Genomic DNA, 27,437 nt, shown 5'->3' with positions numbered 1-27,437 from the left:
ACTATGTCTTGGTAGGAAACCAAAAGGCGAATTAGGGCGGCTGCTCGGTCAGAAGCGAGGTCCGGCGCGACCATGGGACGTAATGGGCCATTGAGGTTCAAGGCATCCTGCGGGTAATTAGGAAGATCTGGAGACTCGTCGGCTGCAAAAGCAGTGACGTGATCGTCTGTCACAGACCGGAGCGTGGCCAACGCTAGCGTTCAGGTAACACTTTCTTCGTCGAGCCAAAATTCATAACCGGAACACACATCTGATTAGCGGCAAGGGTTACAACGGAGTGTGGCACAGGGATGTCACGCACCAGGAGGACATCATGAATGGGTGCGACGACATAGTCGCCATCAGGCACGGTTGCCGCTGAGGCCAATTCGACGAAGTTTAGGGCTTTTTGAGGTAAGCGAACAAACACGGTAGCGCTGAGGGTGTTCGGTTGTTCGGGGCGAACGTCTTAAGGAAGAAGAAGCTCAAGACATAGCGTACCGGTGGAACAGTCAATGAGGGCAGAATGCGTCATCAGAAAGTCGAGCCCGAAGATTAGGTCATGAGGGCAACTGGTCAGCACGGTGAACAGGACTGGAACTTGGAGGCCAGCAATTCCTATGCGAGCAGTGCACATACTCCTGACGGCTACAGTGACTCCATTGGTGACGCGTACAGCTCGAGTGAAGGCAGGCGTAAGAACTTTTTTGAGGCAGCGACATAGATTAGCGCTCATTAATAACACTTGGGCTCCAGTATCAATTAATGTCGTCTACGGAACACCATCTAGGTCTACTTCAATTAGGTTCGTGTTGGTGAGGAGTGTCAACGGAGGATGCGGACCGGACGAACGTGATCCAGCACTGCGTCCAAGATCTACATGGCCTAGTTTTCCGTCCGGGTTGATCCATAATTGGTCGGCGACGAATAGCGGCGTGGCTGGGGTGACGCGGACCGATGGCGCTAAGATGACGGCGAGCGAGCAGGACTACTGACATTGACGGATACGTCAGAAGTAGGCGGCATACGGCGAGGAAAGTAACGGCGCGGGTCGGCATATGGACGAGGAGACGGGGAAAAGGAGCTTCAATACGGCGACGTTCAGGTGTTGCGGTAATGGCGAACGACGTGGCCAATGCAGATACAACGGAATCAAATGAGCTTGTCGTCCGGAGTTCTCCTCTAGGCAGGGTTGAGGTATCTCAGAGGGGAATACAGATCGCCGTGAGGCGGAGCATTCGGCACCGGAAGGGCATCAGGGCGGCAGACGGAGCAGGCAACAGGGAAACCTAGGTTTGCAAATTCTTTTCAATTCATTTGAAATTCATTTGCAAATTCATTTGCAAATGAGGGAGATCGCTGGAGTTGGTTTGTCAATGGTGGGTTCAAGTGGGTGTGAATGGACCGGCGCAAGACTCGCGGCGAACAATACGTGGGACGTGCTCAATTGAATGAAACGGTAAATTCGACGCAAGTAGACATCGTAGCCGTGTTAGGGAGCCGGGAGAACTGTGAAATGACGTGGCGGCATTCATTGACAATGACGTCGATGGTGGACACATTGTTGAAGACCAACGAGTTGAAGGCGTCGTCCGTGATCCCTTTAAGTACGTGGCCGACTTTGTCAACCACAGCCATTTTCTCGTCGACTTTCCGGCAAAGAGCGAGCACGTCTTATATGTACCAGACACGATTCAGTGGAAAACTGAACTCGGATAGTAAGCTCTTTTCCAGCAGCCAGCTGCCGACCGGTGGGATTTCCAAAGAGGTCGACGAGCTTCTTCACAGCCTCTCAGCTAGAGATCTCGTCCTCGTGTGTGCGGAACCAGACACGAGGAGTTCCGCCCAAGTAGAAAAGGAGATTGGCTAGCATAATGGTAGGGTCCCAGCGGTTGGTTTACCTATCACACTCATATACGTTGAACCAGTCCTCAACGTCGACATTATCTTGGCCGGAGAATATGCCAAGATCGCGGGGATATGTAACCGTAACCTACCTTGTTGTCGGGGTCGCAGGATTAGAGGGAGTCGAGGTGTCGTCACTGGGAGCCATTGCGGAAAGCGAAAGAGTGCGGCCGCTGCGGAGCTCCGTGGTGAGGACGGGGAACGGCACCCTCCACCACAATATTACCCGAAGTACGAGTCAGTAAGACGAGCAACTACTTACAGCTTATATTTACAACAGCGGTCGCAGCGCTGACCGGTTAGATTGACAGCGCGAGCCCAGTTCAAACAATCAAATATCACACGCGTGTAGCAATATTTTATATACAAGGGCCATTTAAACACTCATGTAACCAGCTGCGTCTGTCTTCTTCATGTTTTTGAATTTACCACTCTCCCACTGTAGTACCCTTGGCCCTGAGGGGTATAATAAAATGAAAAAAAAAATTAAATATGACATGCCACCGCTGGCCACCTTATTTTGCACTATATCTCACGCTGTTCTGCACTACACCAGAAACGGCAATTGTGCGAGGCAGCGGCTGACACAATAGCCTCTGGCATAGTAATCCAAGTTCCACGCGTATACATGGCTCATACCAGAAGTCAGTGGCCTAAATCTAGGGAGAGCAGTCAAGAAAACCATTCCAATAAAATTATGCAGATCTTACGCACCGTGGGAATTGACGCTATGCGAAGCATTTTGCAGGTACCTGTCTACCCAGCATACCTCGAGGTTCAGTAAAGCGTTACTATGCGGAACAACGTGCTCCTAATGAGAGCAGTTGTGTGTGCAACACAAGCTTGTGCGTAACAACACTACCGGATTTTGAGATCTTCATACCTGCTGGACGGGCATGTGCTAGACAAACATGGTTTGAGGCGTCATCTTTGTCATGTTACGATTTATGAAATGATAGGTTAACTTAGTTGTTCTTGTAACCCCTCCATCTGTACTGTAAGATGGGAAAATAAAATAAATTGAAATTAAATTAAATTGTTCGGCAAAAACCATCATCTCAACATGTGGCAAGCCGTACTGGGGGACTACGTATTAATTTTGACCTTGTGGGATAATTTACCGTGCACCAAATTCTAAATCGACGAGCTTTTTAACATAAATGTGTTTTGCATTTGTCCCCATCGAAAGGCGGCCAACGCGTCCGCATCGAGGTTAGCACGCACCGCCACAGCCACTAAGAAACAGCGGCGGGTCGTCATACGATGTGAATCTATGTCTATGTCACATGGTTTTCACAATTACTTTCGTACTTCTGCGAGGAAAAGACAAAACCTGTTCGACCTGGGCCGACCATTAAGGTGGTACAATGTCTCACAGCTTCTACGTAGCGTTAGCTCTTCCGTGGAAAGGACTGGAGCATGTGGGTCGATCGCGAAGTTGCACTTCCATGTAACACATCGTCTCAAAGCCCTAGCTGCGAGGGACGAATGCGAGTAGCTGGCACGTGACGCACCCGCCAAGCTTATAAAAGAGTCTGGTTTTGTTTGGAACGATGAATGTGCGCCTGCAACTGCGGCCTATTGATTAGAGCATTGTACTTATGTGCAGGAGGCCAGACGTTTGATTCCACCATCGTCTTTGCATTTCTTTTAATAGAAGAGACCTGGAACTAAGCAAGGAACAAACCTACCTACCTACCTACCACAAAGAGCCTTTAATGAGGCAGAAAAACTTCGCTTTGAGGTAACATTATAGGGTAACCTGACGGCGCCTCACATAGCGACTTTGCATTTATTCAGAAAGGCAAAGGCCAAGCGGTGAGCGAAGTGGCGGCCGCGGACAAGTTTGCTTTTGGTTTCAGAGGATGCGCCATGATTCGAGCGGCAGTAGCCGGTCGGTGCAGAAAGCGCGTTGCATTTGCGGCTCGCGACTCTAACTACAAACCGCAGTCTCCTAGATAACTTCTGTGCCAGTCGGATGACCGAAAAACGGCCGTCGTTTGAGGAAATGCCACATACTTAGGGTGAAAATCAGCATATTCAGGGTAGTGGCAACACTCACCAGGCGCTAGGCGACCAGGGTGTGGCATTGCCGCAGAGTAGCGGCAGCAGACCACCAAAGTTATTAGCACACTTCACATAATAATGATATTGAGTAGTGGTTGCGGGCGGCTCAACTGCCGTGCCTGTTTGGGGTGAGCTAGCCGGAGACCTCAACCTAAGTGGCGCCTCTCTGTAGAAATTCAAACAGCGGCTGGTATTTATTGATTCGCTATAGCTTCGCTAATAATTCGGCAATCAGATGTATGCTGCTGCTCTTTTATTGACGCACATGCTTTTTGTTGTCAGCAGCGAACACCAAAAACGTAAGTGTGCTCGATACCACCCTACGTAAGCAGCGCCACAGCCATAGTTCCAACCACGGTCGCTTTCCATTGGTTCACCCATCATCCGACAGGAATAGAAGTTATATAGGAGGCTATGTACAGGCATACACACGACGCTGATGATGATGGCACATGATGTAAGGCATGGTGGTGAAAATGACAATAGAAAGGATTCCTTCCACTAGCCGCACTAACCATGACAAGAGCCTGGTTGAATGAGAATTGTCTTAAAATGATATTGGAGCACCAACTCCCTCTAGTGACACCTGTCATAAGAGCGCTTACTCGCATCTAACTTTTTAAAATAAAGGAAGGACGATAAGGTGGTTTCATAAACTTTTCCTGTGCCAAAACGGCCCAAGTACTCGAAAATGCGTGCCATATGAAATCAGCGACGTCACATTGACGTGTCGAAGCTGAGTTGCCGCCGCAAGATTCTGCAAGTGAGGCGTTTCGCGTCCGGTCTCTCGACTAGAATTCAACTTTGCTCAGCCAAATGAATACTAGAAATTTTAGGAAATACTAGAAATACTAGAAATGAATGCTAGAAATACTAGAAAAAAAGGATATTTTGCAAGCCTAACCTGACCAAGTGTCGCTCTTGGTGTCCCTTGAGAAGCAGGGCAATAAATCAACCAATGTAAAAAATTATCACTGTGTTTATTCGCCTAATTCCTTTTCACAAAACCTTCTAACGTGCAGGTAAGCAGAGTGTAGAGCAATGGCGGTCAAAGCAGCGTGGTTGGCGCTCCTTGCCCTCACGGCCCTTCTGAGTGCCACGGCTGAAGACATGCACGTCGAGAGGCAAACAACCGAGGGCCGTGTTCGTGGCAAGATTGTCCGCAGCCTCGGCAAGATTGTGGAGGAGTACCGCGGCATTCCTTTCGCGGAGCCTCCCGTAGGCAAGCTCAGGTTCCGTCCTCCACAACCAAAGGCACCGTGGGAAGGAACGTTAGATGCCACTGCAGGATCTACAATGTGCCCTCAGGTACGTGTATAGAAGACTGCGATAACGTGCGACAGGGGCAGGTTGCTTAATATTGTTACGTGTGGAAAAACACGTGTAACAGAAAATCATGCAGCAAATCAAAAACTGACAAAAGGGGCACGCGCTTAGTATTGTCACATTGTAGTGTAGATGAAGACTGCAGTCGCAAAAAACTGTGAATGACGAAACTGACTTTTTATTGGGCGAACCTGTGCACACAAAAGAAACTTACACTCAAAGCAGAACAACAGTGGCGAACACAGTCGGCGATCAATCAAAAATCTGATGAGTGGGTCAAGCGCGCGGCTTTTATACATGAGTAATCGGAACTACCAGAGAAACGGCTGGTGCCCACGTGTCTTCCGGAAATTACTACACAATTCGCGTAGCGCATACATGCAATCAGATTGCACAAAGTTCGGTGACACCAGACAACGGATAGACCCATCGATAACATTCCAGAAACATTCAATACACACAGGTGCGCCCTGCGCCAAGCAATAACATTTGTTGGACGATGAAACGCGGTCACCCCATCAAGATGAACAAGTACACGTGTCAGTATTTATACCGCGGGAGCTCAATAGTCATAGAACAAGGAACGTCGCTTGAGCCAGCATCTCAACAAACGGACTTGATTTCATCAGAGCAGCAAATGCTTTCTTTAGCCGTTATGTGCTCCTAGCTTGCAATCCCCCGCCATCAGTGTAGGAGGAGGAGGAGTAGAAAAGGCTGGTCTGACACAGGCATATTGCACTCTCCTATTGAGTATAGGGGGGAGTTAACTACGCGTACGTCAACGCTCAGGAAAGCAGTTGCTGCATTCACGTTATCACTTCATTGGTGGAAATGTTGGCCCCAGCGACATTCCATGTTGGACAAACTCTAGATCACTTCGACCTCATACCTCCTGGTCAGCTACTGTTTTGTTTACATTCCGTGAGAGTCAAATTCATAGTAAACATTTAAATGATAATCCAGAAGAAAAACAACATGCATAGTTGACTTTTGCGTCCTTGTGGAGTCACAGCTTAAGTTTCAACGAAGAGTTTCTTTTTTACAAAAAGTTCTGTTGAACATTTTGGCTGCCCCTAGTTAGATTACACACTCTAACGCTCTCACCCAAGGCACTGTGCCCTGTTATCTTTAAGTTTGAACTCAATCTGGCTTTTTGTTCTCCCAGGACGCCAGTAAAACATGGGCATAACGCTTGTAAATGCCGCATCATTGACACATACTTACTAAGCTTAGCATACGCATCAGACGTGCCGAAAGAGCTACAAATTTTAGATTTGTCCACCGCCAAAGTCTGTCTCAACTACGCTGTGTGGAGAACTTATAGGTCAATTAAAACGCATGCCACTAATTAACTTTTCATTTTATAGGGTAATACAGAAACAACGCCTTCAAGTCGCGATGCTGGCCTTCCTTCTACGGAAACCTGATTAAAAGCGCTTGACATCAGACGCACCAGAAGACAATGACGCCACTCATTTTCGTATTCCGTGGGCTTTCTTCCGAGTCCAGCAACATTACCCTCATTAATGATAACGCGCGAAGAGAGTATTTCTTTAGGTGTTGCTAAAGCCGAGTACAGCCTGCATCATTTCCAATCATGCCAACCTACTTAAGTGACCACTAAAAATTTGCTCGAATACATTCACCTTAAATCAAACATTAAAACTTAATCTGCCTGACTCCTGATGACAACACGCAATATATAGCTGCTCTAAGATGGATAGCCTGGCTAAAAAGTAACATTTATTATGAGAACCTTTAAAGCGCAATAAAGACATGGGAAACCACACGACAAGGCTTTTACTCCAAGTGAAAGGATGTATTGAAGAAGCATCACAACTATGAACATATAAGTCAGCGAACATACCAAACAAAGCACGGAATGAACATAAAAACGATACACCGATACTTACACGCTAAAGACCCGAAAGCACAAATCTGAAAATACATATGTGCCAACGTTCGTGAAATGTTTGCACCACAAAGGGATGGCTTGACGCAAGCATCCCCTCTTTTCCTAATACGGAAGGCCTATGATAATTGTCGCGTGATTTGGTTAAAAAGTTTTAAAAACTATCTCTGTCCCACATAAAACGGGAACGCTCCCACGCCCTCCGCAATGGGCAACAAATGCGACATCCCAGATGATTTTATGACGTCTGAAGATGTCTTTCATGTACGGGCATACAATGACCAAATAAGCCTACATGAACGTTGTGACAGCTAAACCGCATAGGTAAAGGTTATGCGTGGCTCTGCTGTCGCAAACACGAGAGAATAGCGGCGCTGGGGGAAGGCCAGTAAAATAGTGCCAAGTTGCAAACACGACACACGAGTGCCGGCAACGCATCCCTAGGGTTTCCGCCAAAAGGTTGTTTCGCATGGCGCGATTTTCAGTCAGCGATACAGCGAATTCCATCGCTCAGCGACCGCCGCAACGTGGTGGGTTCTCCGCGGCTGGATTCCAACAAGTTGGTCATGCCGTCGCTGAGTCTCAGCGATCGGCGCGATGTGGGAAGGGCAATGTGGGAGGAAACAAAGAGCCGTCGAAATAGGCACTCTCCTGTTTTATGGCGCGTTGTTAGCTCTGTGGACCAATGTCGCGCGCCTGTTTTCGTTATGTTTTAATAGGGCGAACCTACCAGCGCCTGCGGCTCAGGAGCTTCGTAAGCATTTTACTGTGTCTTACGCTTACACGATTCGTTTAAAAGAAGAAGCTGCGCGCTATCCAGGTCGGGAGCGGACGCTACCTCAACATAAGGCACGTGCCCACTTCCCGTGCCCATCGCCACCGTCGTCAACCTCCTCATCGCTACAAATTGTGCCAGCTGCTTGTACTTCCACACGCAATAGTAGCATGTTCTCCTGCAAAAGCAAATACTCCTCCAGAAAAGAAGTTGTGGCTTCCATAGTAACAACGAAACTAGAGTGTACTAAACGAAACCACCCCTCCGACGCTGCACGAGCCACACGCTCATACTTGCGGTGTTGTGCAACGTCTCACTCACCACATCTGATAGTGAAGTCTCAATGCTATTAAACGTTAAAATATGGTGTACTCATATTATTATAGAGGAATAATAGAAAAAATCTAATATAGGACTAGTTTCCATGTTGCTTTTATTTAATGGTAGAGGCATATATAGTTAGTGAGCAAGGGGCAACATTGCGCATCGCTGCGACGGAAATCGCGCTGTCGCAGACGCATGTGAAAGATGTCAGCAAAAATCGATTCGCGACGTGCGCGGCAGAACGATTTTTTTCGTCCCAATTGCGCCATGTGAAACAACCTAAAGTTGTCCACTACGGCGTCCGCTTTTCGCGTGGCCAACTCCGTAGTAAACGCCGCGGTTGTCTCAACGCTGTATAGAGCGGCGGGCGAGGCGGACATCAAGGCACGCTAGCAGCAGCCGGAGGAGAACACCCCTCCTCCCTCGCCTCACATACTCACCCCCTGCTTGGCCAACGTTGGCTTGGCGCGCCACAGGAGAGGGCACGCATCCGGGCTGCGTTCCTCGCTCGCGTACGCACCGCTGCTTCTCCCCCGCTAGGCTCCATCCACTCTCGCCGCGTCGCTGTGCTGTGCAATGCTATTTTTATGCTTTGCTTTCACTCTCGTAGCTCTCTCTCCCCTAACTCGGGTAAGCTGCGGACGTCAAGAGAAACCCAGCGAGGCTCTAACAGGTCCACTGTAATAGACTGCATGAAATATATTCCAGAAATTCTTCGCTGTGTACAGTAGTAAAGCTATGGAACTTTCTAAGATCACGGGAAGAAATACGTTGAAACAGGACGTCAATATTAAGTCCAGCTCCTAGGGGCTTCACTTTATAAGTTATCCTGCGTAGGTACGGAGTAACTGGAAATCTTGTTTTACGATCATCTCTAAGGCTGCGCACCTTTCTCTGGGTGCCCTTCAATTTCTTAATAAATTTAGCACAGTCTAATGTGGTAACAATCTGCGCATAGCTAGCTTGTTGTGACTTGTCGACCTGTGATTGTAAGTTCAATTCGTTTAGGGGCTCGCACAATTTTTTCTACGTTGAACCATCACTGACGTGCACGATTCCTATTTTCGCCAGTTTAAAGGGCACTTAACTGTAAACAAGAATAGCATTAACATATCTGCGTAGTCGATAAAAGCAGACATGATGCGCGTTAATGGGCTATCTTGGTTCGATGAACTGTAACTAATAATCATAGGGCAAATAAAAATTATTTAACTTGATGCCTTGTCTCCTAATTTTTCTTCAAATGTGTGCGACATCGCGTTAGGCATTAGTCACGTTACGACGCAATACAGAAATTATCTACGTATCTAAATATATCTTAAACAAGCTGAGAGAAATTGGCTTCCTACTCCGTCCCAAGCTTCTTCTGAAATATGTCGCTCCACATGGGAGTTACAAATAGTCTGTGCATTTAAATAAAGGAAGAAGAAATTGGGAAGGTGAAATTATAATATTTGAGACCACATGGGATGCTTTCAAGCGATATATTTGTTAAATTCTACCCTACTGAAGCCAATCGACCTAAAGAGCATCGAACCATGAGTGAAAACCGACTAAGGAATGGATATGTCACAGTGGATCAGATCCATGTAGTAAATCGAGTAATTAAGAAATCTGGGGTGTAGTACTGCACCTAGTTGATATCACAGATTACAGGACGGCGTTCGCTTCAGTAAGGATACAATCAGTCACCGCGGCGCTGTCTAGTCAAGGAGTACGGGAATCACATGTAAATATCCTTGTGAATGTGTATAAATAATACTCAACTACCTCAATTCTTCACAAATAAGCGGAAAAATACTAAACAAGAAAGTGGTCAGGCTGGCACATACAGACAACTTCTACAATATTATTCACTGCATGCTTAGGAGCTTTAGGGTGGTTAGAGTGGGAACAGTTAGCAGTGAGGATCAAAGGAGACCATATCTTCCACGTGCAGTCTGCAAATGACGCTCTCTTTTCCACCATTGATGTAAATGACTAGCAAGAAATTATTGACTACTTTAGCTGATAAAGTGTAAGAGTACCTTTGAAAACAGTTTTGAAACATGCTGACTACTATTGAGAATTGTAGAGCACGAGAATTTGTGATTAACACTCAAACTCTAAAATATATCCACAAGTAACATTTACTATACTAATTATTCACAGGTGAGCGGGGCAACAGGAAATAAGTTTACAAAAGAATCCTGATGGGACAGACCGCATAGGGCCGGCATTAACAAATCAGGACCGTCAGCCTGAAATCAATGCTTTCTACCGGCACTAAGGAATGGGAAAAAACTGGGGTTAGCAAAGAAGCTCGCGAAGCACTCAACGAGTGATTCAACGTAAAATGTAGGCATATCGTTAAGAGATAGCAAGACAGCGGTGTTGATTAAAGAGCGAACTTTCGTAACCGATATTATAGTTCATACAAGGAAGAAGAAATGGAGATGGCTTGACCATATGTGATGCACAATACAGATAAGCGATGGTCTACAACAATTACAAATAAGCGCCCAGAGAAAGCAAGTAAAGGCAAGTACAGCACGTTACTAAGTGTTGAGAAGAAGTCAGGAAATTCGCAGGCGTGACATGGTGTCGATTGCGCTAAAGAGGGGTAATTGGAGATCGCCGGGAGAAGCCTCCACCTTGGAGTAAGCATAAGTAGGCTGACGATGATGATGATTCTACTCTAAATACCTTCTTGTTTCACGCCTCTAATCTGCTTGTAAAATGTCCAAAGTGCAAATAGGATGCGAGTAATTTTGTCGCGGTAGATGTTCGCCGTTGCGGGCATAACTGATGAAATTTGTACTGGTGCCCTTAAGTTTATTCTAGCGTCAGTGTCAGATAAATATCAAAACTCACTGCGAGCATTACACGATGTTACGCACACATTACACACCTCGGGTGCCTACGTTTTTGATGTGCAGGTAACCTTTCCCGGCTTCGGCATGGACCACCTCAACCTTACGGAGGACTGCCTTTATCTCAACGTATGGGTCCCCGAGCTCGCCAGGAACGCCGGTTCGAGTCGACCGGTCTTGATCTGGATCCACGGAGGGGGCTTCGCGTTCGGCAGCGCCAATGAGGCGAATTACAGCGGAGCCGTGCTTACTGCGTTCGCGGAGGTCCTTGTCGTGTCTATGAATTACCGCCTAAGTATCCTGGGCTTCCTGAACGCGAACTCCCCAGATGCGCCGGGGAACGTCGGTCTTCTAGACCAAGTCATGGCGCTGAAGTGGGTGCAGCGGAACATCGAATTTTTCGGAGGCGACCCGCAACAAGTCACATTATTCGGAGAGAGTGCGGGGTCAATGAGCGTGCACGCACACATCATGTCACCGATGAGCGAGGGTCTCTTCAAGAGAGCACTCTTGATGAGTGGCACTATGTTCAGCATTGATGTATGGGACACGGTTCATGAGAGCATGGTCAAGGGTGACAAGGTGGCTGCCATCGTCGGCTGCTCCGAGGGGGGTACGATCGACCTGCCTTCCAATCCACAGAATATCATAAATTGCCTCCGCAACAAGTCCACAGAGGAGCTCGTTGCCGCGGCTGGACAGAGTGTGGCCCCCAAACTTATGTCTTTCTTTCCAACCTATCACGACGCCTTCCTCCCCAGGAATCCAATAGAGGCAATGAAGCGTGGTTTTTTCACGCCTGTCGATGTCATGGCGGGAGTCACTTCCGACGAAGCGGCTATCTTGTTCATGTTCCCGCCGGTGCCTGACTTCATAATTGAAGACCTTGTTTCGGTGTCTCCAAATAGAGTCACTGAGTCTCTTGAAGCCTGTTTGTCACGTTTGTGGAAGCAAGACACACCAGACGTGCTACGAATGTACGTTGACGACGCACCGCAAGGTGACAACAACGCTCTCAGGAGGCAGTACGTCGACTTTTCGTCAGACAGGGTTTTCAACTGCCCGTTACGGTTCATGGCAGACAAGCACAGCGAACGGGGAGGTAAAGTGTTCACCTACGTCTTCGCCCACAAGTCGGCGACAGCCACTCTGCCTGGCTGGATGGGGACGCCCCATTGCTTCGAAATACCGTTCGTTTTCGGAGAGAAGTACGCCGCGGAGCCAGCATCGCGGGACGGCCGCATGAGTGAGGCCTTCATGCGGATGATGGCCACCTTCTCTGAAAATGGGTTTGTTGCGTATTCTCACCTTCACTTGACTAAGAACCAATCTATGTTTAGTGTGAGCATGTCCGGAGGCATATATTTAACTGAAATATAAGGTATTTGTTTTCACTTACCGAAAGTGCACAGGAATGAAGTAATCATGAACACCGTCATGGCGCATGCACTCCCCATTACGTTGACCGCTTTGAGTTCCGCAAAGTGCACCTAAATGTCAAAACACAAACCATGCACTCCGAACACCTTCGTACTGCGGCTGACAGGAGTGGGAAGGAAACGTGTGATCTCGTTTTCAGACGATATAATGCATTTTCGTCCCGTGTGTTTAAAAACGTTATAACTAAGTTTCAACAACTCGAGTAAAACAAGAATAAACAGAGATACGAATAACTGAGAGAAAGCGCTAACAAAATACTGACTTTTTATTTGAAGCACGCCAGCTTGTATATTTATTGCTCAGAATATGCATGGGTACAGCCCCCCCCCCCCCAGATACGTATTTATTTATTTATTTAAAATACCTTACAGGCCCCATGGGGGCATTGTGTAAGGGGGGTCACAGAGTAAGCAGCCTTCTAATGTAGTACACAAAAGATATACCTCAATACAGGCCTCATCAACAATACTATCTAGATTAAAACATGAAACAGGAACTACTGATGTAATGAAAGGCCACAAAGGTACACTTAAGGAAATAACATGAGTAAAACGTAACGCAAGGCATTAATACTAGAAAGTAAAATACACAAAAGATGAACACATCAGGGAGCACAATTCTTCAAGTGATATTCAGGGAAAAAGACGCTAAAAAGCAATAATATATACAAGGCATACAAGTGAACACACGACGCAGCATAAAATAGCAATTCACAAGAGCGAGATAGCAACGCATCAAAAAAAAAAATATATCACAGGATGTTCGAAGCAGATTGCAAAGTGTACGAAAAAAGATAAAGTGATTTGTAAGTGCTATTATGAAAAATGCTCGTGTAGGAGATGACGAAATTTTTCTTGATCTGACTCAGAAGCAATGTGCTCAGGCAGATTGTTCCACAAGCGAATGGCCGTAGGGAGTGCGGAAAAGTTAAAAGCATGTGTCGTACCGTACATGCGCGCAAAACTTAAGTGGTTATTTAATCTACGAGACGTGTTCGAGGCGGTCTGGATATGTAGTGTGGATTGTGTGGCATTATAAACATATTTGTGAAACAAGGATAACAGAGCGATATTACGGCAAAGAACTAAAGGCTGTATGGAATGATCGAGTTTCATTTGCGTTACGCTGGAGTGATGGCTATAATTACGTGAAATGAAACGGGCAGCTCGGTTCTGGACTGATTCAAGCATGTCGATTAAGTATGTAGGATGTGGGGACCAAATGGATGATGCATACTCGAGCTGTGGACGAACAAATGTCTGATAGGCCAATTTGTGGATGTTGGAAGGTGAATTACCCAGATTACGACGTAGGTAACCTAGTGTCCTTGAAGCTTTTGCGCAAACGGCTGCAATATGGTCTGTCCAGGAGAGGTTTTCGGTTAGGTGAAAACCCAAATATTTATACGATACTGTATGTAACAATTCTTTATTATTGACGTTGTATAAAAAATGTGAGTTGGCACGCTTACGACTAAAAGAAATAACCTGACATTTTGATACATTTAAAGCCATTAACCAGGTGTTACACCAATTATGAATTAGGCTAAGGTCATTTTGAAGGGCTAGGTGGTCGTCAGTACTGTTAATTGATCTGTAAATAATGCAGTCGTCAGCGAAAATACGTAAGCGAGAAGAAACATTAAGTGGCAAATCATTTATATAAATTAGAAAGAGTAAAGGGCCCAGAACGCTGCCCTGAGGCACACCAGAAGTAACGTAAGTAGGAGACGAAGCAATATTATTAACAACCGTGAACTGTTGACGATTCGAAAGAAAATTACGAAGCCATGTTAGAGTGAAGGAGTCAATTCGAACTGCAGTTAATTTAGCAATAAGGCGACAATGAGCTACACGATCAAATGCTTTAGAAAAGTCAAGGAAAATGCAATCGGTCTGCTGGTTATTGTTCATGTTAAGGTGCAGGTCAGTCGTGAATTCGAGTAACTGTGTCTCACATGATAATCCTTTCCTGAAACCATGTTGATGGCGAAAAAAGAAATTATTGGACTCTAGGTGATTATAAATATGAGAAGCAATTATATGTTCGAGCATTTTGCAGCAAATGCAGGTCAATGAAATTGGACGGTAATTTTCCGGGGAGTGTTTATTCCCAGTTTTAAATATGGGTATGATTTTGGCCATTTTCCAGTCATTGGGCAGTTGTCCCGATGACAGAGACTGCTTGAATATATGGTACAGAATGTTACTGGATATAGAAATGGTATTTTTTAATATCTTGGAACTAATATTGTCAATACCAGATGAAGTAGAAAACTTCAAATTATTAATAAGACATGCAATTCCCTCCACCGAGATTTCAATACTTTCCATGAATTGCCAGTCATAATCAGCAACACCAGGTACATTGGTATGATCCTCGCGGCTGAAAATCGATGAAAAAAGGTATTAAACGCAGAGGGGCACTCACTGTCAGGGAGGGGAGTATTTGTATCGCTATGCAAGGCTATCCGGTTAGAGTCACGGTCAGGTGATATAACTCGCCAAAACTTTTTCGGATTCGAATTTAAGAGAGAAGGTAAATCTGTGGAGAAATATTTATTTTTAGCTGTAGCTAAGGCAGAACAGTACGTTTTTAAGCAAAGGCTGTACCTTTCCCACGAAGGAGCATTATTGACGCGTTTAGCGGTATTGTACAGACGTTTCTTTTTATTCCTGAGCTTACGTAGGGCATTAGTAAACCAAGGATTTGTTTTGTCATTTGTTATCGAGATCAATGGGATATATTTGTTAATTAGAGCAGACATTTTATTCTTGAAACATACCCAGTTATCTTCCACCGAGCGATTATAAAAGGAAGGAAGTAGCGTGCGGTTGAAAAATACTTCAAGTTCATCGTTTATTTTGGAGTAGTTTGCTTTGTTATAATCACGTATTATTTTCTTTGAGATCCCTGAAAAGGGTAGTGGAACACTGATTGTTACCTGAAGTAGATCGTGATCGCTAAAGCCGTTTAGATTAACTACGGATTCAATCGTATCGGGAGTGTTGGTGAGTATAAGGTCTAGAATGTTAGTACCACGGGTTGGTTTGTTAACGACCTGGAACAGGTTAAGATCTAAAGTTAAGTTAAGAAAATCCACAGATGTTCGACAAGATGATGATAGACTACGCCAATTTATGAGCGGAAAGTTAAAATCACCGGATAAGTAAACAGAATGCGCAGGACAGAGCTGGAGGACCGTGGTTAAGCTATTGCGTAGTTCTGTAACGAAAGAAGTGCTGTAGTCAGGTGGACGGTAACAGGCACCTACCAGTAGTTTGGTTGTATTTATTATTACTTCAACCCACACAATCTCAAGAGGTGAGTTCGAGTCTATAATAAGTGAAGATAATGATTTTTTAACACCAAGAAGAACACCCCCGCCTCTCTTGCTAGTTCGATCTTTGCGATAAATATTATAAGAATGGTTATCAGGAAGAATTTCGTCGTCTGTAACGTCAGGATTTAGCCATGTTTCGGTAAGAACAAGAATATTAGATTCGTTATCGTCAAGCAGAGAGCAAACTAATTCGCGCTTGGGCATGATGCTTCGTATGTTTGCGTAAGATAGTGTCAACAAAGACCCATTGATAGGTAGCTTTGACTGTGGAAGAGCCCGTGGGCAAGTGCTTATGTCTAGCTATCTTTGTGACATGACAATGGTATCGGTGTTCTTGTCGTACGTGTAAGTCTGGTTACTTATAAGCAGCCGATCTACTGACAGTTTAAAAGGAACTTTTTGAGGTTTGGCGAAGTCAAGCAGCTTCCTTCTAGCTTGTCGTGTAGCTGGCGAGAAATCTTCACCGATTGAATACTTTAAGCATTTTAATTTGTGTGCGGATGACAAGATGCGTTGCTTGTCTTTAAAAAAGGTTAGTTTAGCTATTATAGGCCTGTTCTTTCCTTCGTGATATTTCCCAAGCCTATGTACGCGTTCGAATTGTGAACTGATTGTTGCAGTTTGCAGTTTTTCAGAGCAGAATTTTATGACTTTCTTTTCAGGGGTAGCCCTGTCCTCTTTAGGGTCATCTTCTATCCCGAAAAACAGCAAATTACTTCGTCTGAGCCTGTTTTCTGCATCTTCACATCTTGAAGTTATTGTTTGCAGCTGATCTGAGACATCACGTAAAGTTCTGCTTCCTTTTTCCTTCACGCTCGAGTTTGCAGCGCTTTCTGAGGAAGTGGCCAACTCAAGCGCTGCAACCTTGGCTGTTAGAATGATGAGTTCATTATCGGTGGCAGCTTGTTTGTCCTTTGCGCTTTTTAATTCCGCCAAGAGCGCCTCTTGTGCGGCCTCTAGTTTCTTTATCGACTCAAGAGCCGAGGCAAACGCATCTGCCTCAGCTTTTGACATTGGACCTGGGTTCGTCTCAACGTCGCCAGAAAGCAAGAGGAGCAACTCAAACATTGCAGAGTAGAGCGAACACAGGAGTAAATTAGAACGCTTTAAGACATCAATCCACTGAAGTGGGCACGACACCGCGATCAAACAGCAGTTGTTACTCTTAATGCATGAAGCACACCGTACGTAACTAACCTGCAATAGCAGTAGCTGAGTACGCTGCATACTCGATGCGGTGCCGTGCCCGAAGTGGACGCTTGCTGGCTGGCTTTTAAGTCCTCTTCCGGTGGTGTCCGTTGTAGTCCCCAAACGCCGTTGCCAGATGTGCGCGAAAGTCTGGCCTGGATTCGGCGCCGTGATTGCCAAGGCAAGCCGAGGTGGTCTCGCGTCATCGGTGCGCAGCCTGCACGTGCCGGGAAGTGCTGAGCAAACGGCCCAAGTGACGGTCACCTGCAATAGCAGTAGCTGAGTACGCTGCATACTCGATGCGGTGCCGTGTCCGAAGTGGACGCTTGCTGGCTGGCTTTTAAGTCCTCTTCCGGTGGTGTCCGTTGTAGTCCCCAAGCGCCGTTGCCAGATGTGCGCGAAAGTCTGGCCTGGATTCGGCGCCGTGATTGCCAAGGCAAGCCGAGGCGGTGTCGCGTCATCGGTGCGCAGCCTGCACGTGCCGGGAAGTGCTGAGCAAACGGCCCAAGTGACGGTCACCTGCAATAGCAGTAGCTGAGTACGCTGCATACTCGATGCGGTGCCGTGTCCGAAGTGGACGCTTGCTGGCTGGCTTTTAAGTCCTCTTCCGGTGGTGTCCGTTGTAGTCCCCAAGCGCCGTTGCCAGATGTGCGCGAAAGTCTGGCCTGGATTCGGCGCCGTGATTGCCAAGGCAAGCCGAGGCGGTGTCGCGTCATCGGTGCGCAGCCTGCACGTGCCGGGAAGTGCTGAGCAAACGGCCCAAGTGACGGTCACCTGCAATAGCAGTAGCTGAGTACGCTGCATACTCGATGCGGTGCCGTGCTCACGGATTCTTTTGCTCACGGATTCCTTTTAAAATAAGGTTATTGCGACGCATTCTGTTATTGAGGTCTTCAACTACTAAGCTTCACTATATGTAGCACGTCACTAATAAGGACATGTATTTAATTTTGCATCCCCCGTACCCGTAAAAGAGTCCCAGTTGCCTAGGAAAAATATATTCAGCATTACCGCTCAGCTGTACGAAATATTTTACATCAGTTTGCTTTCTTTTATTGATTTGCTTCCTTCTTTAGGGTCGAGGGATGATTCAACACTTGGAATGGAATCAGGCATAGACCACGGCTATATTGTTATACCTCTGTAAATGGGTAATATAAGGCGTAAAGGGGAGGGGGGGCTATAATAATAAACATTGACCATTCCATTGGCAGTGGACGTTCCAGACAAACAAAGATAAACATTGGACCAGTCAAAAGAGCGCAATGTCGGGCTATCTCTTTGTTAAATACCATGTGACTGTCACAAGCCCACATAATGATTCCACAGCTTGTGCGAGTAGCTGGAACGCCTGTGTTTGTGGTTGAGGGCTTGCGGTATACCATACATGTAGTATGAGGACTTCGTTCACAATCAGTGCTCCTTTATTTCCCCTTTTCGGGGTTGCCATTATTACATACAACCGTCGTATTAGCGCACGGTCAAACTTAGGCTTATTATACAGCTTAAAGCTTCGAGCATAATCACCATTGGATGGTGTTACGAAAGAGACTCATACAAACTTAATAGCTTGTTCTGAAACGGGAGCTCTGGCCTTCGACAAAACAAGCCACTCCTTTTCGGCCTTAAATGAAAGCGTACGGAGATCATTATTCTTGCACGTTGGCATAAGATCCACTGCAAAAATCAACTAATAACTTGCCAATGCAGCCATCCAGATATCACAAGCCACACTACGTCACCGACTGCGGAGCGACTCTTTAACTTTCCCTCAGGGCGTCAATTTCCTTTCGAGACATGTTAATGGCCAGTTGTTCAGCACTGATGTCGGACATCTTGGCTATATTCAAGCTGGGTGACTTAGATTGCGCAATTTGATCAAGAACAGCGGTCAATTAGTTTCCGCGGCATATGAGTCCAACTCTGCCAAATAGTCCCTCTTCAGCAGATAAGAAACACTTTTCTGCAGTACGATGGCTGGTGATTTTTCAGTAAATTGTACTGTATTAGGCAAAGTTCGTAAAGCTACTTCCCCGAGTGCCACTCCTTCAGGCGACTCATCTTATTTGAACCTCCTGTAGTATATGAACAGTGAACTCGTTCTCGAGCCACAGCAAGTGTTGTTCATCCTCATCAGAGATGCGTTCCATGTATCGGCTTCATAGCAAGTGTCATGGACGTGAAAACGTTCATCAATCTTTTTCCTTTCAGTATTTTCAGTATATCTTTCAGTATTTTCACATACGGCTCGTCTACACCCTGATTCCGCAATGCCTCCATGACTGCTGAGGTTTCGACTAAATCAAACGCTTTCTCGTAATCAATGAAAGCTATATATAAAGGTTGGTTATATTCCGCACATTTTTCTATCACCTGATTGATAGTGCGAATATGGTATGTGTTGAGTAGCCTTTACTGAATCCTGCCTGGTTCTTTGGTTGACGGAAGTCTAAGGTGTTCCTGATTCTATTTGCAATTACCTTAGTTAATACTTTGTAGGCAACGGACAATAAGCTGACCGCTCTATAATTTTGGAAGTCTTTGGCGTCCGCTTTTTTATTGATTAGGATTATGCTAGCCTTTTTCTTATATAGGAAGTTGTGGCCGAGTACTGCATCAGGGTGGCCAATCCTGCTCTGGAGAGGGAGTGCGTTACCGGTTCTCGTCACCGGGATCAGGCCACACTCCGGGCCTGTATATGCAATTTTATCAACACGCGGATTTTTTTTAATCCGGTGGAAAATTGCGCGGCACCGGGATTCGAACCACGGACCTCTTGCACGCGAGGGGGGTGTTCTACCTCTACGCCACCGCTGCACCCAACCTTGGTAGAGCATCGTACACGTAACCCTTAATGACCATCGGTTATCTTCCCTCCTCAGTACATGTCCTGCCCATGCCGTTTTCTTTTTCTTGAATTCAACTAAGATGTCATGAACTCTCGCTTGTTGCCTCACCCAATCTACTCTTTTCTTATCCCTTATCGTTACACCTATCATTCTTCTTTCCATATGTCTTTGTGTCGTCCTCAATTTAAGTAGAACCTTTTTCGTAAGCCTCCAGGTTTCTGCCTCATGCATTTGTTTACATTTGTCTTGTTTACATTTCTCGCGAAACCTCGCCGCGCTGAGCGCAACCGGGCTGCTCGCACGCGCGCGCTCCGCAGCCATACTAAACAAAAGGATGCAATCGCGATGTCTCGTTACATTACCCTTGCCGAAATCATGTTGAAGGAAGTTCATAATGAACTTCGAAAATTGGGCCGTGAGGTCGAATCGGCAGCTTTTACCGGTTTTAGGAAAAGAAACATGCTTTCTAAGGCCAGCCGACCGAACTGTTCTCATCAACCACATGTACTGGCCGCTTCCCAGTTCTCCCGTGTTTTAGAAAAAGGTCGCCTTAATCGCTCCCTTGTACTTGCTTTTTTCTACTTGGGCTTCCTGAGGCTCTCAGACAGACTTGCGAGCTAGACATGTGTTGATACGAAAAAAAAATGTACGCATTCTCACTGCACTGCAAGAATGCACTGGAGACACGTACGACATACCGACCCATTTGCGACCCATTCATAGTTTATGAGCACAAGCACGTATTCTCGCTGTGGCTTTAGGAATCGTCGTGCTTTATTGAACAAATTTCGGGTGGCCGCCCATCACCACGACAGCACGCCGGCGAAGAGGCACAATGCCCTTCCTGACTCCGCGTTTAGATTCATTGACTGCAGCCTCAGGTGTCTTCTTCCAACGGTAAGTGACGCTTAACGGAACCAAAGTTTCGCAATGGCCGGTGCAGGGTGCAGAACAGTATACGCGCGTAAAACGGGTCTACGTGCCACCATGGAACAGCTGTTTGATGTGCTCGCAGGAGAACGTTCTCCGGAGCCTCCTCACTCTTGCAGCGCATCCGCTAGCCTTCACTTCCCTGCTCTTCTCGCGTGCACAGATAAGATACGCCTGCAGTAGGGAAGATTTGTCCCCAAAGTCAAAACAGCTGCTTCTTTCCCGTGTTCCCGGATGAAGCGTCGACTGGTCAGCGCACGGTGGCGAGGGCATCGAAATTCACATATTCTGCTCAACGCTCTATCAGCCCGCGTATCGTGTTACACCTGTGCAGGTGTGCGCGAACCTCGAACTCACTCTTCTTAAAATACTTCATGCTGTCGCTAGTACTGCGAGAAACAAGCAACAGTTAAGCAACGTGTGTTTTAATTTGCGCAAAGGCAAGTTACTGAACACTATATAATCAAATGCACCATGCGCGGTAAAAAGCAGGAATCACTGACCTGCAAGGCGTTCATTGTATAGATTCTGAAACGCATCGGTTTCGGTTTTCGCTTGCATGTTAGAATGATTTCGCAGAAGGGGGCAAAATTTCTCGCGGATAATCCTTCGTCCGTTAATATAGCCGTGGCGCGGTACATTGCCAACAGCGTTGCATGCGCCTTCATTTCACGAGCTTTAGTCTCTCCTGTCCCACGTGGCCACAACAACATCCGGGAGAGCATGGTCCTGATGACACAGCGTAACAAAACACGGAGACGAACGCAAAGCTGCCCACACGGCGCCTTTGCTACGGTAAGAAACCTACGGAGTCACACGTGCGGGCGCACAGAACCATAACAAAGCCGCCATTGTGTCCCGAAAGCGTGGCCGCTACAGCAAAAGAAACAAAAGAACAGCGAAAAAGAGACGAACCTAATACGTCATTTTCTCCACACTTTTCTCCTAGCGCGCGGAGAGGGTAGGGCCCCTCCTCAGTTTTTGTTCCTCCATTGAAGCCAGAGACCCCATATTATCAAGTTTTGACTGGTTGCCCGGATGATCTTGTTTTGTTCTCAAAACTCAAGACCACTTGAAGGTCGCCGACAACGAGGGCGACAAGCGTTTGATGCTTAAAAAGATTTTGCCCCACAAGAGGGAGCACACAGAAAAGCAGTTAGGTATATTGGCGGCAAGTACAGGAGACATGACTCGCTGACACACCTTAATAAACTAAATGGCATAGCAGCGTTACTAAAACGCAAAAAAATTCAATTGCCTACCGTTTGTACATCAATTCTATTTTCTAGTGAAATGTCACTGAATTTACAGAGTGTGTAAAACAAAACCCGACATATCATTGGCACCCACTTTTGCTCAAACTATAGCATTCCGACAACAGTGAATGATTGGAACTCCCTGCCAGTAAGTCTTTTTGAGTCCTATAAATTTGCTGACCAGCTCGATAACATCATTTTTTTACTGCGTACACTACGCTCTGGCAGAATGTGATTGTAATTTGTGTAACTTATTGTACTTATTTATGCTGCTTTATTTTTTGTAATATAATTGTCTCTGTTAATTTGTATCTTAAGTTCTCTACGATATCTATTGTGTACAATTGTATTTTACCCATTTCTGCTGCAAGGTTTCTCATTCTCATGTATTGTTGCTTGTGATGTTTTAATTATTTGGTTGCGTTCATTCTAGGGTCAAAAAAGGCCTGCAGTATTTCTGAATAAATAAAACTTAAAAAGAACTCGCCATCCCGGCCCTGCAAAAGTGAATGTCCAGCGAAGCTGTTGAAAACCACCAGAGCAACTGTTGAGGGTTGTGTGCAATGCTTTGTGGCTTTAGTGCGATGGTTGTAGTGCTATTTTAACGTAATGGTAGTAATGGGAGTAGTCCTAATTCCGAAGGCACGCCTCTACCAATGGCAGTGCCGCAACAACATTGAAATCAGTTGCTAGGCTGCTCATTTTAGGTACGAAAGGCTAGGGACGTCACACCCCACGTCGCACGCTAGCGTCGCCGCGGCAGCTTGCTCAGCAGTAATGCTCATCAGGCAACGGACACGTGGAGCGTCACGCACTTCGCATTGCTATTATAAGCGTCGTGTCATTAGTTATGTTGTTAGGATGCTTGTTTTGAGCTTGTTCTTTATTGAAACATATGTTGTTCTTTGTGTTGTATGAGTTATTCCAAAGAATGTATGCACCATTCGCTGCACTTTGCTGAGTGCTTCTAGCATCTGCCTTACGGGGGTATGAGCCATTACATATTTTGCTTGCTTACGGGGGTATGAGCCATTGATGGTGACAGCTTTCTGTCGACGGCGGCGATGAAAACCCGGGATCTTAGCCATATACAGGTTCACTGTAACAAAAAATACACCGTTGCCGTGGACTGCTCACGTTATTTTTTACGTAAATTAGTTCCGGTGACAAGGACAATATCTCTCTTCTCCCAGGGTTCCAGAATTGCCGAACAACCAACAATGGCCACCATACACGCAGAGTTCCCCCATCGTGGTGGTGATGGACCACGATACCTTCAACCAGACACAGGATTTCCGTGCAAGGCACTGCGAGCGATGGAGGCCACTGTTCTAAAAGAAATTAAAAATGGGTTTACTTATCCATGTGTATCATCATTGATCAAACCTACATTCTATGACGATAGTGGTTAATTTGGCGAATTTGCTAGTCTTTTTCCCCTCTAGAAGAAGTAAAATTCGCTTGTTCATAAATAAGTTGTTCAGCATTAGAAGTGTTATGTTTCAGAGCTAATGGCAGCGACAGCGCACATAGTCTCCTTACAAGTATTGCAGCAGTTCAGTATCGATTTTCATTCCCTTGAGTTTTTCTTTGAAGCATACACTTAGTTGAATTTGCTGTCGGACGCACTGGAGTACTGTTACGGAAGAAAACTAGAAATTTCAAAAGTGTGATTGTCACGCACCACGCTGCACAAATGAAATCCTCATGATTTTGTGTTAAAAAAATCTTCGCAACTGAACGAATACGGGCCCTTGTCCGGCAATCAAACTCTCGACGAACGCGCTTACGAGCTGGTCACTTTAACCTCTGAGCTAACCAGGAGGCTAACAGATCGCAGAGCGAGGCCGAATCAAACGATGACTCGACGCACTGGGAAAACAAATATATAAAATCAATTCTTCGGACATCCGCCAAGTGGATGAATGTTCATGGAAAGAAATAAGTTTCCTCCATCCACTTCGAGTTGTCGAATAATTCTGCCCTGCTTTGGCACAGTGCTAGCCTCCTGGTTAGCAGATTGTCGGGTAGCTTCGGTCTGTAATTGTTTCGTTAAGTGGTATTTGACCTCTCCAGATTTCGTCTCTGACTCTTGCGAAGTTTATGTAGGAGACGCTTTAAAATGGGTAAATATTCCGTGCGAACAAAAGTATTCGAAGAGGGCGCCTCTAGGACCGGAGATGTGGGGAGAGAGGAGGGGTCTCAATGTACCAGTGTAGAGCACGTTGTCATAAAATCAGGTGTTCTTAAACATGCTACTCTCCAATGGATAAAAAGACGGTGAGATCGCGTACGGGGATCACCTTGAACATGGTGTGATTGTGCTACGTCCGTCCACGTCCTGTCCTCCACTTAATATCATCAGTGTAAAACTAAGCGCAATATAACCATGAACCTTGACACAGTGGTGGTTGGTGGCACTTAAGCCGAAATGTGCTAAGGAAACAGCTGAATTTGGGAACGACCAACAGGAAAAGTCAGTGTGCACATAAAATAACCTGGCAATAGATAACATGGATGGCAGCCATCTATTCATGAAACGGTGGTGTCAAAGAACAGTACAGTCAGCTGAACAATTCTGTAATCGCCGCGGAAAAACGAGGGAGCTAGGTTATGTTAATAAACGCATCATTTAGAACTTTGGATTAAGAACACATGAAAAAGTACTAGAAAAAGCATACCAGGCTAAATTTTATAGACGAACACATAGCAAGCACAGCAACTAGCATTCGGAAGACAACAGAAAGTAAAAAAAACGCATTAGTTCCGGCCGAGATGCAAGATAATCCCTGATATTATAGCAGTTACGAAGAAGATGCACCACTACGTTGTCACGGCTCACTTGAGACAAAAGCGGAGAGCCGCATGTAATCGCGACTATTAGAACAAGCGTTCAGTTCAGGCTTCTTCTCTAGCACCTCGCTTGCACCCACGAGGTCGTCGTCTTCGTCGTCCGCGTGGTTGGGCACAGATGGCGTCGCGGCATTTTCCCCCTCCAGAAGGAGCATCGTCCCCACGCTCGGAGGGTAGCACCCGGTGTACAATCAACCAGAGAGCGTCCATGTCATTCAGAAAAATAAGGTTTCATGCCCACCACGTGCACAGTCTCAGGCAGGTCCTGCCGGCTCCTCGAGCAGGATGGGCTGTCAGGAACGACTTCATAGTTGACGTCGCTAAGGCGTCGTAGGACCTTGTATGGACCGAAGTATCGGCGCAGAAGTTTCTCCGCGAGCCCTCGGCGGCGTACTGGAGCCCAAACCCAGACTCTTTGGCAGGGCTGGTAGACGACGCATCGATGGTGTTGACTGGCACCACGGTCTTGTTGGCTAGTTATGCGAACGCGCGCGAGCTGTCTTGCTTCTTCAGCGCGCTCTGTAAAATCTCCGGCGTCAGTCTCGGAATCGCTGAAACCATGAGCAAGCATAGCATCCAGCATTGTAGTCACTTCTCGACCATGGAGGAGACCAAATGGCGTCATTCTTATTGTGTCCCGCTGAGCCGTATTATAAGCAAACGTTACGTACGGTAATATTTGGTCCCAGTTCTTGTGTTACACATCGACATACATGCACAGCATGTCTGCAAGAGTCTTGTTGAGGCGATCCGTAAGTCCATTGTTTTGCGGGTGATAGGCTGTCGTCCTTCTGTGTGCCGTGCCACTGAACGTGAGTACAGTTCACAAAAGTTCAGACGCGAACGCGGTTGCCCTGTCGGTTACGATGACCGGTGGAGCACCGTGTCTCAGGACGACGTTTTCGATTAAGAACTGTGTGGCTTCGGTTGCTGTGCTGCTCGGAAGTGCCTCGGTTTCTGCATAACGCGTGAGGTAATCTGTCGCAACTATGATTCACTTATTTGTGGCCGCAGATATTGGGAATGGGCCCAAAAGGTCCATCCCTATTTGTGCAAACGGCGTTTCCGGCACTGGAAGGGGATGTAATAGTCCGGCAGGTTTCGTAGGTGGCACTTTTCGTCGCTGACAGTCAAGGCACGTTCGAACGTAGTGCTTCACCTGTGCTGTGGGCCGTGGCCAGTAGTACTTGTCTTTGATTCGTATAATGTTTTTCTGTAGCCTAGGCGGCCTGAGGTAGCTTCGTCCTGACAGGCCTGCAATATTTCACTGCGGGACGACCAATAGGTATCTCTTCCCTGTTGAAGAGAAGTTCCTCCTAAAAAGAACGCTGTTGCGTAGCGAGAATGATGATACGTGCCTTGAGAATAATCCAGGCTTATTTGTGGTTCGGCCTTCTAAGAAATAAATTTGGGAAGCGAGCTCCTGGTCCTCTTCCTGTTGTTGAGAAACGGCGGCCGCATCATCAACTCCTAAATAGCCTGCGCATTCGTCATCATCTCCGCCTGACGACTCGATCGGCGATTTGGAATGGCAGTCAGCATCTAAGTGCTGCCTTCCCGATTTATAGACCACTGTCACGTCGTACGCTTGAAGCCGTAGGCTCCAGCGTGACAAACGTGCAGATGGATCTTTCATGTTGGTCAAAAAACAGAGAGAATGGTGATCACTTATGACTTGAAATGAACGGTGGTGTATGTAAGGGCGGAACTTGGTAACTGCCCATACAACAGCCGAGCATTCCTTCTCCGTGGTGGAGTAGTTCGACTTGGCACGTGACAGTGTTCTACTCGCGTAAGCTATGACTCGCTTAGCGCCGTTTTGCCGCTGAACAAGGACGGCGCTTAGACCCACGTCACTGGAGCCGGTGTGGATCATTGGCGCATCCACGTCAAATTGGGCAGTTTGTAGACGGTGCCGCAACTCGTTAAATGCCGCCTCCTGCTCCTCGCCCCACACAAACGTGACATGTTCCCTGGTTAGGTAGGTGAGCGGTGAGGCCATGCGTGCAAAATCCGCAATAAATCGCAGGTAATATGCGCACAGGCCCAGGAGGCGTCTGACTACCTTCTTGTCCGTTGGCCTTGAAAACTTTGCGACAGCTGCGATTTTCTCAAGATCAGGTCTGCGATCTGTGTGACTTACAACGTTGCCCAAAAACTGTAGTTCTTCATAGTTAAAGTGGCGCTTTTCAGGTTGTGAGGTAAGCCCAGTGGACCGTATGGCTTGAAGAACTGACCGTAACCGTCTGAGATGTTCATGAAATATGGCAGAATAGACAATCACATCGTCTAGGAACACTAAGCAAGTCTTTCAGTTAAGGTCTGAGAGAACAGTATCCATTGGCCTTTGGAATGTGGCTCGGACGGAGCACAAACCAAAAGGGAGAACTTTGAATTCATAGAGCCCTTCAGGCGTCACAAAAGCAGTCTTTTCGCGA

At 46.5% G+C, this 27,437-nt stretch overlaps 1 protein-coding gene across 1 annotated transcript in view; it reads left to right on the top strand.

Moving 5' to 3' along the window:
• The window catches only part of LOC142564050 (acetylcholinesterase-like), a 46,114-nt gene extending 22,606 nt beyond the window's left edge, over positions 1-23,508 (top strand). The window contains exons 2-4 of the mRNA XM_075674868.1: positions 4,974-5,259; positions 11,207-12,429; positions 23,340-23,508. Coding sequence (XP_075530983.1) covers positions 4,993-5,259; positions 11,207-12,429; positions 23,340-23,481 — 1,632 coding nt within the window. The 5' untranslated portion in view covers positions 4,974-4,992 and the 3' untranslated portion in view covers positions 23,482-23,508. The remainder of the gene's footprint in view (positions 1-4,973; positions 5,260-11,206; positions 12,430-23,339) is intronic.
• The last annotated feature ends 3,929 nt before the right edge of the window (positions 23,509-27,437 follow it).

This window comes from Dermacentor variabilis, chromosome 11, assembly GCF_050947875.1.
Source record: "Dermacentor variabilis isolate Ectoservices chromosome 11, ASM5094787v1, whole genome shotgun sequence".
Classification (NCBI taxonomy): domain Eukaryota; kingdom Metazoa; phylum Arthropoda; class Arachnida; order Ixodida; family Ixodidae; genus Dermacentor; species Dermacentor variabilis.
The sequence above is the reverse complement of the archived record's forward strand: the minus strand, read 5'-3'. Positions and strand labels throughout refer to the sequence as shown.